This window comes from Paroedura picta, chromosome 8 (genome assembly GCF_049243985.1).
Source record: "Paroedura picta isolate Pp20150507F chromosome 8, Ppicta_v3.0, whole genome shotgun sequence".
In the NCBI taxonomy this organism is placed as follows: Eukaryota; Metazoa; Chordata; class Lepidosauria; order Squamata; family Gekkonidae; genus Paroedura; species Paroedura picta.
The window spans coordinates 21,583,087-21,597,539 of record NC_135376.1 but is presented as its reverse complement, the minus strand read 5'-3'; the positions used below and the strand labels follow the sequence as shown (position 1 = coordinate 21,597,539).

The window sequence follows — 14,453 nt, the reverse complement described above, 5'->3', positions numbered from 1 at the left end:
TACCGAAACGTTTCACTGAAGTAATTTGTATTAGGGTTGGGCGCTTCGGCGTGCTTCGGCCACTTCGGCAATCAAGGAAGCGGCTGAAGCGCCCAACCCTGGTTTGCATTCACATTAGTAGATTTTTTTTGTCCTTAAGTTGCACCTGACATGGCAGCCTCCTAGGGTTTTCAAGGCAAGAGATGTTCAGAGGTGGTTTGCCATTGCCTGCCTCTGCATAGACACCATGGATTTCCTTGGAGGTCTCCCCTCCAAGTGCTCACCAGGGCTGACCCGGCTTAACTTCTGAGATCTGACAAGACCTGGGAGTTGTATGCAGCCATTGGAAGACTGGTGTGTGCTTCATGCAGTATACAATGTAGTGACGTGCCCAGTCTTTCTGCCCTAATTTAAAAGTAAAGGATCCTGTGTACATGTATGTGTGGTTTCTGTTCATATCACCCATCACACCATATACATGGCGGAATGGTGAGCATATGCTTATCTCTACAGTGTATGTACAGAATCAAGGTAGTGAACTTTAAGGCAGCATTGAATTTCCAGATGTGAATAATGATAGAGTTTAAGCATGTTACACATGGAATAATTCACACCAGTACTGTTCTTTTATAAAGCATTTTTTCCAGTTTGAAATAACTAAACCTATGTTTTGAAACTATTAGAAAACTAATGTGCATTTTTTTTAAATTATTAATACATATTATAGTATAGTCTAAAATTATCTCAGGAAATATGTAGTCAGTTCCCATTGCATATTAACCCTAACCTAACAGTTACTGCTGTCTTTCTTAAGAAAGTCCAGGTAATTGCTCCACTGTTCATCATATTCTTCCGGTGGTTTCTTATTAGCCATGTTAGTGAATCTTACCATTTTTGCTAAGTCCGCTAATTTGTCTAGCCATGTAGTAATAGTTGGGGTCTCAGTCACCTTCCAGTGCTTCGCCCACACCAACCGTGCTGCCGTAGTTGCATGGAATAAGAGGATTCTAGAAGAACTCGGTAAAGCATTTGGATGAAAACTTAGCAACATAGATTCAGGCTTCATTGGGTATCGCATTTTAAATATTTCCTGTAACACCATATGTATTTTGGCCCAATACTTTTTTGCCTTCTCACAATTCCACCACATATGATAAAATGCTTTATTACATTTCCAGTAGAGTATTATCAAACCTATCTGAGATTTTTGCAATGACCTTTGGGGTAATGTACCACCTATAAAACATCTTATACCAATTTTCCCTAATGTACATTTTCAGGAGGTATGAAATAAGACCTCCAATGCCAATAATGCCTAACTTGGGATATTTTTCTTCCGAAGAACATATTTTTGTACTGAGGAAAATATTTTTTTTCAGGTTATCAGGAGTGGTCATCAGATTGTCAGCAGGGGTCATATAAATATGCTTCTTTGGACCAGCACTTTCTGTAAACAAACAAGCACAAGACCCAATCAGTATCTCTCTGGGCTTGCTTTGTACCCCGTGCACTTGTCATAATAGAAAGAGAACTCTGTTTGGGAAACATTGTTTCCTAATGGGCAGGTGACAATGTTCAAAGAGGAAAATATTGCAGAGCTCTTCCTGTATTCATTCTGTCCTCTCAAAAAGGGCATCAGAATAGGAAGCTCATCATTAGAGCTATCTTCAGAACTACTAAAATACACAGTTAATGTATCATTAACTAAGGCTGCCAGGTTGACAAATACCTGGAATCTGAGAAGGTCAGAAGTTGGGAAGGGAAAGTACAATGCCACTCTCCAAAACAGTCCTTTTCCCCAGAGGAACTGATCTTGGTCTTCTCTAGGTACCTCTAGACCTTCTAGGTACCTCTAAATATTTTAACCTCTCTTTTTTTTTCTTCCTAGCAATTTGACTGGTTAACATTCGTAAATTATATCATGGCCACTGTGGACATTCGTATTCAAGATACAGAAGATGTGATTGTTTATGCTCCAGAATATCTAATCAAACTAAAGCCTATTCTTACTAAATACACTCCCAGGTAACTATGCCAATTATATTTTTAAACAGTTTTTGTTTCTAAATTGCTAGTATCTCCCACAATCCTAGGGAAAAAGCCACCTTATTTCTATCATTTTATTTTTTCAGAGAGCTTCAAAACTACATGAGCTGGCGATACATAATGGATCTGGTAAACACACTAAGCCAAAACTACAAGGATACAAGGAATACTTACCGTAAGGTGCATACATGAATTTTCTTTTTGTATTTAACAGTTGAGATTTGTAATACAGAGTCCATGCACCATCTCAGTGATATGTAGCAAATGACAGAGCTCGTGTGGTGTAGTGATTAAGATCAGCGGATGGTAATCTGGAGAACCAGGTTTGATTCTCCAGTCCTCTTCCTCATGAAGCCTGCTGGATGACATTGGGCCAGTCACAATCCTCTCAGAATTCTGTCAGCTCCACCTACTTCACAAGGGGCCTGTTGTGGGGAGGGAAACATGGGGTATAAAAACCAACTCTTCTTCTGCTTCTGAGTAATGCAAGAAGTTCTAGATATTTGCCAAACCTTCTACTGATGTGTAATGCTAAAATCCAAGGAAATCCATAAGCAGGTTTACAAGTGTATCAGTTGCTGAGACAAGAATTAAGGGTGTATATCAGATGTGCATTAGAAGGTACATCTGATTGCCCACACTGCTAATTGGATAAGCATTCAAATGCATGTCCCCATCCATATTTATTTTTTTAAATTTATATTTATAGCCCACCTGATAAAACCATAAAATAAATAAACGCACTTCTATAAAATAAATTCTATAAACATATTAAAGTGTAGTTAATCTAGCAGCTCACAATCATTCAGATGAGTCTTTCTCACAGAGAAAGTGTTCTTGCAGAACAGTATCATGCTGTTCACTACCATGCTGGCTGGGCCTACGGCCATACCACCCTAAACACACCCTATCTCGGAAGCTAAGCAGGGCCGGGCCTGGTTAGTACTTAGTCTCGTGCTGGCAGGGGCTCATGGTAATTGTAGTCCATGGACATCTGGAGAGCCACAGTTTGGCCACCGCTGGCTTATGGTCTTGTGGTAGAATACAAACCAGTACTTCTAAGTCCCATTGATTTCAACAGAAGAGAGCAGAAAAGGTTATTGTTCGTGCCATTCTGAATAGAGTTGCTCCCATTGAAGTTCATCAGAAGTCAATGGGCTTCGGCGGGCAAAACTCTGATTAAGTTTACTCTGTAATTCTCCCATTGAAATAAGCAGGACCAAAAGAGTATGGCCTTGGTGAGATGTTTTTGATTCAGAACATGACATGCCTGTATTTGTATTGAAGCAGAAACCAATTAGAAGGAGAAAGATGTGCTGCTCTTGTTGGCTGCTCCTTTACAGCCCCAAATCACAGATACATAATAAAAGGAGCTGAAAACAATGCCGTCTTTAAGAGAGTGAGCCTGGCAGCCGGCTGTCGTACACTGTCATATGCTGATAACGATTCCCAAAAGTCCTTCCCCCACTGCCTTATTTTCCATGTGGCTCATTAGGGCTTGAAAATAACCCTGCTTCTCTTCAAGGGCACTAATTCTTTGTGAAGGATGGCATTCAGAAGCAATATTGTAGAACTTTAGAGGTGAAGTTTAAGTTTGGGAAAAGGGGGGGGGCGGCAACTTCAGAAATGAAGGCACTTAAGGGAAAGGATTACATTACTTCCAGATCTTTGACATCCTAAATCACCAGCTTATTTGCACAGGACAGCCTAGGTAGCCAAAGGCAAGGATTCCCAGCACAGGCTTAATTAAAGAAGCATAATGAAAGCTTGGTATCAACTGAGCTTCACTGTTCATGGATAGTACAGGTTACTAATAGATGATTGTTAAGCCGGTAAGTCTCAGAAAGCCAGGAAAGAACCATGAGAAAGGTATTAATTGATAAAAGGCCATTGGGAATCCAGTATAGCCATCCAGAGGGAAGGCTGTCCATTGGATCTCAGTTTGCTTCATTGTTTTGACCTAGCCCAGAGCTTCTCCAACTTCCTAGTATTTTTCAAAGAATGTCCTCCTGTGCCCTGATTGTTTAAATGCCTCCCCCCTCAGTATGCCCTCACTTCCCAGCATAGAGCCTGCCAAACAGCTGATCCTCAGCTGTTTGTTGGGTTCTACATTGTGCGTTGACAGTGTTTAAATGCCCCAGCGTATCCATGGAGAGAGGCTTCTCTCTGCAGATCAGCTGTTTGTCAGCCTGTGGGTGGTCTGTTCATCCACGCACACAGCCCAACAAACAGGTGATCCATGGAGAGAAGCCAGTATGCAGATCAGCTGTTTGGTGACTCTGGACTGAGGCATTTAAAGTACCAAATCTGGAATTTGGGTGATTCGGGAAATGTTGGATCAGGTTTGGGTTGATTTGGCCTGACCCCCAAACTGACCGAATGCTTTTTTTTGGCAAGCTATGACTTAACAGCACTTTTCACTACCTTCCAGAGCCGTTTCTTCCAAAATACTCTGTTTATTATCTTCACTCTGGGTCTCACAATTCATTCATGCAAGACAGCTGTAATTCATGTTTTTTTTAGTGAACAGTTCAAACAGGAAGATTGTTCTATTGCTCTCACCATAGGGCCCATATTTGACCATAGCAACATAATTTTCAAAACACAAAGCAAAAAAGCAGGAAAGTAGGACTTTTTGTTTTGCTTTGTTTGTTGGCATATCTTGTTGGCATATCTTGAAATGGGTGGCTTACTAAAGGAGCAACCTGATACTTACTAAGGCTGAAGGCTCAAGTTATACTTCCCTGCCCACAGAAGAAGAGTTTGTTTTTATACCTCACTTTTCACTACCCAAAAGAGTCTCAAAGTGGTGTACCTTCCCTTCCTCTCCCCACAACAAACCCCCTGTGAGGTAGGCGAGGCTGAGAGAGCTCTGATATTACTGCATTATTGGGACTGTGACTGGCCCAAGGTCACCCAGCTGGCCACATGTGGGTTCGCAGGGAATCAAGCCCAGCTTGCCAGATTAGAGGCCACTGCTCTTAACCACGACACCAAGCAGGCTCACCTATGCACCAGTAGTTTGAACAGTCCAAGCTGCTGGGTAGTAAACTTGGGACCTTTTTCATGCAAAGCCAATGCTCTGCCACTGAGTCACAGCCCCTCCATCTGTACTGAATTACTTCCTGGCTTAGAAAAAACAGGCTGCTGCCCATATCAGGCAGGAAATGACGATCACATGCTTCTAGGTCCCCCAGAGGCTGTGTTTGGAATAGAGGGGTACAAACGTTTATTCCATCCCCAATCTTGATGGGAACCTATACTGGATGGAGGACTGGAATCATTAAGAAATTGTTATTATCGCCATGGAGCTTGTGGTTTTTGTGGATATGGGGGGAATTATATTTTACGATGTTTTATGTTTACACTGTGTTTTTATGAAATATTTCATTGTGAACCACCGCAAGCTAGCTTGCTGGGAACAGCAGTATATGAATGAATGAATGAATGAATGAATGAATGAATGAATGAATGAATGAATGAATGAATGAATGAATGAATGAATGAATGAATGAATCAATCTGTCCCCCACAGAGAGTGATATGATATTCTTTGCAGGTTATTACAGCAATGAGTATTCCGGTTGCAAAGTGGAACAGAGGAGAGAATTTCCTATTTTAACCAGTGTACTTCTTTGGACTCTGTGTCTTGACCATTGCAATTCGTAGCAACTAAAGAAGGAACCCCAATACTAATAATCTGAAATTCTTCCAAAGTGCTGAAGTCCTTGACGCTAGGGTGATGAACTTCTCTAATGTTTGCCTTCGCAGGTGCTCTATGGCACAACCTCAGACACGGCTGCGTGGCGCCGCTGTGCCAACTACGTCAATGGCAATATGGAGAATGCCGTGGGAAGGCTGTACGTAGCCGCAGCATTTGCTGGAGAGAGTAAACACATGGTAACATTGCCAGATCATTAAATGTCATCTTTGCCAGATATTTAAATAGTTATGGATTAGCTCCAGATTGTTGATGAGAATAATCCAATGACTTTTTAGGTAAAGGTAAAGGTATCCCCTGTGCAAGCACCGAGTCATGTCTGACCCTTGGGGTGACGCCCTCTAGCGTTTTCATGGCAGACTCAATACGGGGTGGTTTGCCAGTGCCTTCCCCAGTCATTACCGTTTACCCCCCAGCAAGCTGGGTACTCATTTTACCGACCTCGGAAGGATGGAAGGCTGAGTCAACCTTGAGCCGGCTGCTGGGATTGAACTCCCAACCTCATGGGCAGACAGATTCAGACAGCATGTCGCTGCCTTACCACTCTGCGCCACAAGAGGCTCTATGACTTTTTACTTAGGACCATAATAGACATGCTTGTTGTCTGTTTAGAAATTCCTGGTTCATCCTCTAACATTTATAAAATAGGGGAGCAGGTAATGGATTTTTTTAAAAACAGGGAAGATATAACATAAAGCAATCCCAGACTAGCATTACTGTTGCCCTTTGCAGTGCATAAAAGAGCAGGGAGAAAAGGCTGAATGTGGACAATAATAACAGGTGTACAATGAAATATGCCCCCAAATGGTCTATTGAAATGTTTGTATCTGTACCAGGATTCTAGACATAATTCTGCTTCAGGATGCCAGAAGAATGCCATGTTTTGGGGTGGTTAGATTAATCATGGGATTATATAGCTGTTCCAGGACAGTAAACCAAGCTAATAGCTAGAGATGGTGATTAGAAGAAGCAGATTTTGCTTCTTGTAGGAGAAAAATGTGTTAAAGAATGGGAGATTACGGAGAAGGAAGCTCAAGAGGATTGGCTGTGCTGAAATAAAATTTAACAAAATAATTCCTTCTCATTGCTTGGAGATAGTTTTTTTGGAAATGCAGCATGAAATCTACTCACTAGCTGGGTGGTTCTATTGTTTTTTGAGGGAAACCCTAATCGTTTACAATCTTCTGTGTGATTCCTGTCCCATAGTTGAAATGATCTCAACATAGACTTAGGTGTGCCATCTTTTCTCATTTCTGTAGCTAATCAGAAAGCAGACAGAGCCTCATATTTGTATGTGGATACACATACGCTTAAGAGCCTCTTGTGGCGCAGAGTGGTAGGGCAGCAGACATGCAGTCTGAAAGCTTTGCCCATGAGGCTGGGAGTTCAATCCCAGCAGCCAGCTCAAGGTTGACTCAGCCTTCCATCCTTCCGAGGTCGGTAAAATGAGTACCCAGCTTGCTGGGGGGTAAACGGTAATGACTGGGGAAGGCACTGGCAAACCACCCCGTATTGAGTCTGCCATGAAAACGCTGGAGGGCATCACCCCAAGGGTCAGACATGACTTGGTGCTTGCACAGGGGATATCTTTACCTTTACACATACGCGTAAGAGGACACCAGCTGCAAAGGCTGCATACATGAACACAGTCCCTTTCGCCAATGAACCCTGCAAACTAATTCTGTGAAGCCACAAGCCTCCAGTTCTCAGAATCTTCACCAGTCTTCACTTTCCAGGATTCTTTGGTAGAAACCATGAGACTGGTAGTAAAATCATTGTAACTCTGTCACATAGATATCCTCAAATGAGTAGCCATGTTGGTCTGAATTAGCACAATAAAATCAGAGTCCAGTAGCACCTTTAAGACCCACAAAGATTTATTCAAGGCGTGAACTTTCAAGTTCACACCTTGAATAAATCTTTGTTGGTCTTACATAGATAACCTGTCGCTTTAGCATAGTTTTTTTCAAGGTATAGAAATGTTTTAAATAATGGTAATTATTTTCATAACCTTTCAGGTAGGTAACTATGATTTTGCCATGGCTGAACAGTTTTGTCAGCATCTTTAGTCTCCCGTTTACATGAAAATATCTCATTCCGTGGCACCTGGAAGCTAAGGTACCAAAATGAGACCTGTGACCCAAACCGAATGACTGAGTCACATTGTACTGTCTATGCCCAGGTGCAAGATATGATTACACAAATCCGTGAGGTTTTCATAAAAACACTGGATGACTTGAGCTGGATGGATGCGGAAACCAAAAAGAGAGCAGAAGAGAAGGTAAGCAGAAATGCCTTAAGAATGGATTTGGCCTTTGAAGGCAGTCTTTATGAAGGCTGAACTGTTGTCATAATGGCTGCCATGGCAAGTAAATTTGGAGGGCTTGCTTCTTGTCCACTGTAATCTAGGGCAGGGTAGTCAACCTGTGGTCCTCCAGATGTCCATGGACTACAATTCCCATGAGCCCCTGCCAGCAAATGCTGGCAGGGGCTCATGGGAATTGTAGTCCATGAACATCTGGAGGACCACAGGTTGACTACCCCTGATCTAGGGGATGGGCATCTCTTTTTAAATTATTTGTAAGGTAATACGATGTATTAACTTGTGGCTAATAACAGAAATACAATTGAATGGAGCTGAAAAAGGGACTTAATTAAAGTCTGACACTATCTCCCAAACCCACCAAGAATGGCAGATCTTAACATAACAGTTATTTTGTAAAGAAAACCTGTACAGCATCCACCCAATACTGTTCGTGGTGTTCAGCTTTTTAGACTTTTCATTGGCTGAAGTAGTGAGGACCACAAGTAGTTTTGAGCGTACATTTGTTGATGCATGGCTGCTTTCCTCTAGGAGGGTTGTAAAATGCTGTAGGTTGTCTAGGAAGGATTTTCTGACTTAAAAGGATGGAGACAGTCCATCATTTTTCTCCTTGATGATGTCTTGGGTTGTGTAGCTTTAAAAGGTTTTGGGAGGAAGGACCATATTTTGCAGGTACAAGCCCTCCGATTCAAGCCTCGATGTTTTAATTTAAAATATATCTCAGATGGCTGAGAATCTTTGGGCTCTTGGAAAGCTGCTGACAATCAGTACAACAATGACTAAGTGAGACAGATTAATGGTCCAGTTCTGTATGAGGCATTTACAGCCACAGGCCCACCTAGCCCCAGCACTGCTCATTCCAGCTGGCATCAGCTTGTTCCTTACGATGAAAGCCATTCACAGAGCTGAAGGTGATATTTCTGGCGTTTCCAGGATGAAAAAAATGAAGGGACTTTATATGGCTTCAGGGTCAAACATATGAACAAAGATGGGAAGTATCAGGTTCTCAGAGCTTTCTTATATCTGTGCGTAGAAGTAGCAACCAAAGGCATTGCTTGCAGGAATAGTCCTAGAGATTGTAGAAAGTAAACTTGGCATTCCTTTTATTTTTAATGACAATAATTATGGGAATTATCATAATTAATATAAACCTTAAACACATTTTGCATCTAAAGAGCCTATAGTGAATCTCCTAAATAATTTCCTTTTGCTTGTGTGTATTTCTCTTGTTATTGCAATATTGCCCCTCTCTCACTCTACAGTTTCACTTTCTATCAGGTAGCTTGCCTTTTCCTTATTAAGGCCACACAGAGAGCCCTGTTGCTTAAGGGGGAAGGGGCTTAGCTTTCCTGATTGACTGCCAGCTATAGATGCTAGAATTAAATACATGTGAGAAGGACATGGGGGTGGGGGGAAATGTTGCTTTCTTCATTCCCCGCGGTGCTTGCACTGCTGTGCCAAATTTCCCCTTGCCGTCTGAGCTCCCCTGGTTGCCTCCTGCTCTCCAAACCTCATCCCCCATCCAATCAAACCAACCTCAGGGCCCTCCTGCTGTGGCCTGCTTGCCCTGATGCCTGATAAATTGGCCGTGGCACTTTTACATTGGAAGTATCAAGCAGCATTGTCAGGGGAGTCTTCAGTGTCACACTGCCTATAATAAACTGTTGAAATTGGCATCCAGGACCAAGTGTCGGTTTCACAGAAGTATTCACTTTGAAAAGATCTATTCTAGGAAATCTGGACAAGCAGTTTGAAAATGCATGTGTTTAGGGCAAATTATGGCCAACTGGGTGTCTTGACTTTCTGCTCAATTGCACAATTTATTTTTAGGCTGTAGCCATTACAGAAAGGATTGGCTACCCCGATGAGATCATGACAGACAATAATAAGCTGAATAATGAATACAAAGATGTAAGTACACATGGGACGTCTTCTAAACCATTTATGGAAAGAGCTTGCCTAAGTGACAGCAAAAAACAGGGAACAATCCACAAAGAAATGTGCATGCGCATGGAAAGTTATGCCCAGCACTTTCACCTTTCCCTGCTTCCTTCCCTCCTTTGCAGGCACCCAGCTAGCTACCTTTTTAGCAGCCCATCCTCTTTAGCTATATTATTATTTGTGTATTTCATTTATTTATATCTTTACTTTTTCCATCATGCGGACCCAAAGCCACTTTCATCATTCTCCTCTCCTCCCAAGTTCAAATCGGGGCTTTCTGTTTCACCTTCACTTTATCCATGAGCTCATACCAGTGCATAGGGCGTTTCCCCATTTAAATCTAGCAGTGACCCAGCAATGTAGGACATGGATTAGAAAAAGTCCAAGAATATGGTTGAAAGGTACATGGCACAGCTCTCTTGCCCAAACTAAGTAGGTAGTGGTCTGGTCATTGCTGGGTGGGAGATCTGGGGACATGATGGATGCTACCTTACATCTTATATAAGAAAGATGGGATGTAAATGTAATAAAAGAAATAAAAGTCTCCCCAGGATCACCCAGTATAGGTAAAGGTATCCCCTGTGCAAGCACCGAGTCATGTCTGACCCTTAGGGTGACGCCCTCTAGCGTTTTCATGGCAGACTCAATACGGGGTGGTTTGCCAGTGCCTTCCCCAGTCATGACCGTTTACCCCCCAGCAAGCTGGGTACTCATTTTACCGACCTCGGAAGGATGGAAGGCTGAGTCAACCTTGAGCCGGCTGCTGGGATTGAACTCCCAGCCTCATGGGCAGAGCTTTCAGACTGCATGTCTTCTGCCTTACCACTCTGCACCACAAGAGGCTCATCACCCAACATAGTCATGGCTTAATGGGGATCTCTAGTGGATACTTTGCAGGTTAAGTCCAGTGTGCCATGCTATATTTCTATACCAATTGACACGTCTTCCTGTTTTTTCCCCTTTAAGCTGAACTACAAAGAAAATGAATATTTCGAGAACATAATTCAAAATTTAGTGTTTGACCAGAAGCAAAGGCTGAAGAAGCTCAGAGAGAAGGTGGACAAGGAAGAGTATGTACTTCAACTGCATAATTTGTGACTCTCGTTCCCTTTTTTATAATGCCTCCCATTGGATATTTTCCATCCTGCCACAAATTAAGCTTTCCTGCCGTGCTCAGTGGTGTAAGGATACAGGAGAGTGCCACACCTTTCCATCTTGCAGTTAGGAACTGTGTTGCTTGCTTGCTGGCCCATAGCAACAGCACCTTCATGCTGTAAGAGCAATTTTCGCTCTCCACCCGGCCTGCTGATTTTAAAACAGTGTTGGGGAAGGCTTGGGAGTCTTGGCTTCTTTTCTTGCTAAATCAGGGATCAGGAAGTGAAACACCTCATTATGTTCTTGTGTTTCTCCACTATTCTCACTAAAAAAAAAGTGGAACCAGTTGATCAGGGCCAAGAAAGATGAACACTTTGCAGTGGTTTAAACCAGGGGTAGTCAACCTGTGGTCCTCCAGATGTCCATGGACTACAATTCCCATGAGCCCCTGCCAGCTGGCAGGGGCTCATGGGAATTGTAGTCCATGGACATCTGGAGGACCACAGGTTGACTACCCCTGGTTTAAATGACCAGAAGTTTTTCACAGTATCGTCATTCCGCACTGCCTTTCTGCTTCCTTTCTATACCTGCTTTCCTCCAACTGGCCGCCGTGGTCCTCCATCTGGCAATTAAGTACAGCATTGCGTGCTTACAAGCACATAGGGACAGCATGTTTTCGGCGCCAGTGTTAATTGTTGTCAATGCTGATCATGATTCCCAGGTAACCAAGTGACGGCCAGCTGCTAATCTGTGAACGCTGTTTACCGACAAATCTGAACTGGAGATAGAATACTGAGTTAGGTGCCATAGGCTGACTTCAAATAATCATGAACAGAATGACTTCTGTTCAGAGTGCCTGTTCTTACTACCAGGGAAACATTTTTATCATATAAAGCTGGGTCAGGTGATAACTGAGCTAGGGTTAGGCAATCATTTGGCCAACAGCAATTTAGCCATTGAGCCGCTGTCTGTGCAAAGATCGGAAGAGCACTGACCCAGGTCAGAGTCACATTGTATGCCCAACAAACAGATATGTTTACAGTTTCAGCGATAGGAATTATCAGCCTAAGCACCATTATTATCAATAATAATTGGTGAAATAAATTGCAGCATCATAAAATGCATCCAACGCCTCTTTGCATGTATTCTAAATGTGAAACAACAGCAAACTTACGGGAATCACAAAAATATGCAGATTCTGTGCCTGCAAGAGATGATACCAGGGCAATAATGGGGGGAAGACCCCATACCATAAGAACATATGAAGAGCCCTGCTGGGTCATCTGGTCCATCTAGTGCAGCATCCTTTCTCACACTGTGGCCAACCAATTCCTCTGTAGCCAACAAGAGGCGTTTAGAGGCTGAAGCCTTCCCCTGAAGTTGCCTCCTGGCCCTGGGATTCAGAGCTCGATTGCCTCTGACTGTAGAAGTTCCCTTTAGTCGCCATGGCTTGTAGCCACTGATAAAACTATCTCCCATGAATCTGTCTAAATGCCTCATCATAACCAAGCTCTATCACCAAATGCTACAAAACCCCCTTATTCTAAAATAAAGATTTTGAAATTGGCTCATAGATAAAGCAAGCTTGCCTGCCATTCTCTAGAGCAGGGGTAGTCAACCTATGGTCCTCCGGATTTTCATGGACTACAATTTCCATGAGCCCCTGCCAGCATTTGCTGGCAGAGGCTCATGGGAACTGTAGTTCATTGACATCTGGAGGACCACAGGTTGACTACCCCTGCTCTAGAGCTTCAGATATCACCCTTTGGAGTGTTTGTTTAGCCCCGCTGGAGGAACAACCAGAATTGAAGAGGAAGACAAAAAACAGATGTTATCTAACAACTTAAGTTAGGCAAGTGCGGTATTTAAAACTTTTCAAGCAAATGACATTAATGGCACAAGGCAGGTGAACATCATGAGCTAGAGAGATTTGTACTCAGAGCAACTAATTGCGAATTTCATGATCATTGAAACTGATCTGTAGAGAGCCTTCTCTTTCACCCCTCATGCAAAGCAGCCATCCCTTAACTGGGAGGTCCAGTGAGAGCCTTCCATGTGATACCATGCTTTTCTGCTGAGTGTCTTTAGCAACTTTCCTCTTCCTCACTGTCTCTTTCCCCATCAGCAGAAACAGCAAAGGAAGAAGGGAACAGGAATATAAAAACATGGCACCAATGAACAAATGAGTCTTCATGATGGATCTGACAGGCAACGTAATATGTTTATGTGTGTCATGTTTTTATCGGTTAGATCTGCAGTTCCATATTAAAGTCATTAGATGTCCTTGGACCCCCTTACACACTTTGATGGAAGGAGCATCCTTATTTTGAGTTAAAGTTTGAGGCTGGCTAGTCTTTGTAGCTTCCTGTAGCTTCTTGAGGACCTTTGTAGCTTCTTGAGGACCTTTCATGCATGTGCAGCCTGAGCCCATGTTCATTAGGGGGAGTGCAGATTGAACCTGGCACCTGATACACGCAAAGGACATGCTTGACCACTAAACTTTATAACCCACGTCTACCACTTTGGTTCACATGTATTCCACTACACTCCCTAAAGAAATCAATGGCAAAACCAGTAGGAACATGCAGCGCAATAAACAAGGTTCTCATCAGAGGTTCACCTACCACATTAGGACATGACACAATAAGCAACACATGGAAAGGACCAGAGGCCATCTTATTCAACCATTCATGAAAGGGCTATCCTGCCAATCCCTCCCAGATCAATACATGAGATCCAGGTCACAGTCTACACAAGGCACACTGAAGAAAGAGGCCAGTGAAGCTTAAGTTGAATCAAGCAAGCAGCTCAAGCAACTATTGTGTCCAGATGACTGTAGAATCCCTTGCAATAATTTAACTTTGCCCTTCCTCCATTTTTTTTTTACCCATCCTTGTCTATCTGTTGTTGTTTTTTCTTAAGGGAAAAATCACCAATTAAATCAAGTTGACATCTAGCTGTCAAAGAGCATAGAGTGCTCGCCCGCCAGAGCCTCTTTGCTACAGTGGGACTTGAGCACAAAAGTAACAATATGTCCGATCAGAGTTTTCCCCTCCCACGGACTACCCTTAATGCCTGTCTCTTGAATTTTCCATAGGTGGATAAGCGGAGCAGCTGTAGTCAATGCCTTTTATTCAGCAAACAGGAATCAGATTGGTAAGCTATGCTCCTTTAAGAAACACTGGCAAATAGCAGGGTAAGATTACCAACTTGAAAGTGGGGGTCTGGTGATCTCTCAGAACTACAATTGACCATCAGATGACAGAGGCAATTCTGGAGAAAATGGCTGGAGGGTGGGTTCTAGGGCACTCTCCCAAGGGTGGTCCTCTCCCCAAATCCCACTTTCCTC

At 42.9% G+C, this 14,453-nt stretch overlaps 1 protein-coding gene across 2 annotated transcripts in view; it reads left to right on the top strand.

Annotated features, from left to right (window-relative positions):
* The window catches only part of MME (membrane metalloendopeptidase), a 79,621-nt gene that overhangs the window by 47,948 nt on the left and 17,220 nt on the right, over positions 1 to 14,453 (top strand). For both annotated transcript variants that reach the window (XM_077348635.1, XM_077348634.1), the window contains exons 11-17: positions 1,868 to 2,004; positions 2,112 to 2,205; positions 5,796 to 5,924; positions 7,928 to 8,026; positions 9,899 to 9,979; positions 10,976 to 11,079; positions 14,202 to 14,260. In XM_077348635.1, the coding sequence (XP_077204750.1) occupies positions 1,868 to 2,004; positions 2,112 to 2,205; positions 5,796 to 5,924; positions 7,928 to 8,026; positions 9,899 to 9,979; positions 10,976 to 11,079; positions 14,202 to 14,260 (703 nt within the window). The remainder of the gene's footprint in view (positions 1 to 1,867; positions 2,005 to 2,111; positions 2,206 to 5,795; positions 5,925 to 7,927; positions 8,027 to 9,898; positions 9,980 to 10,975; positions 11,080 to 14,201; positions 14,261 to 14,453) is intronic.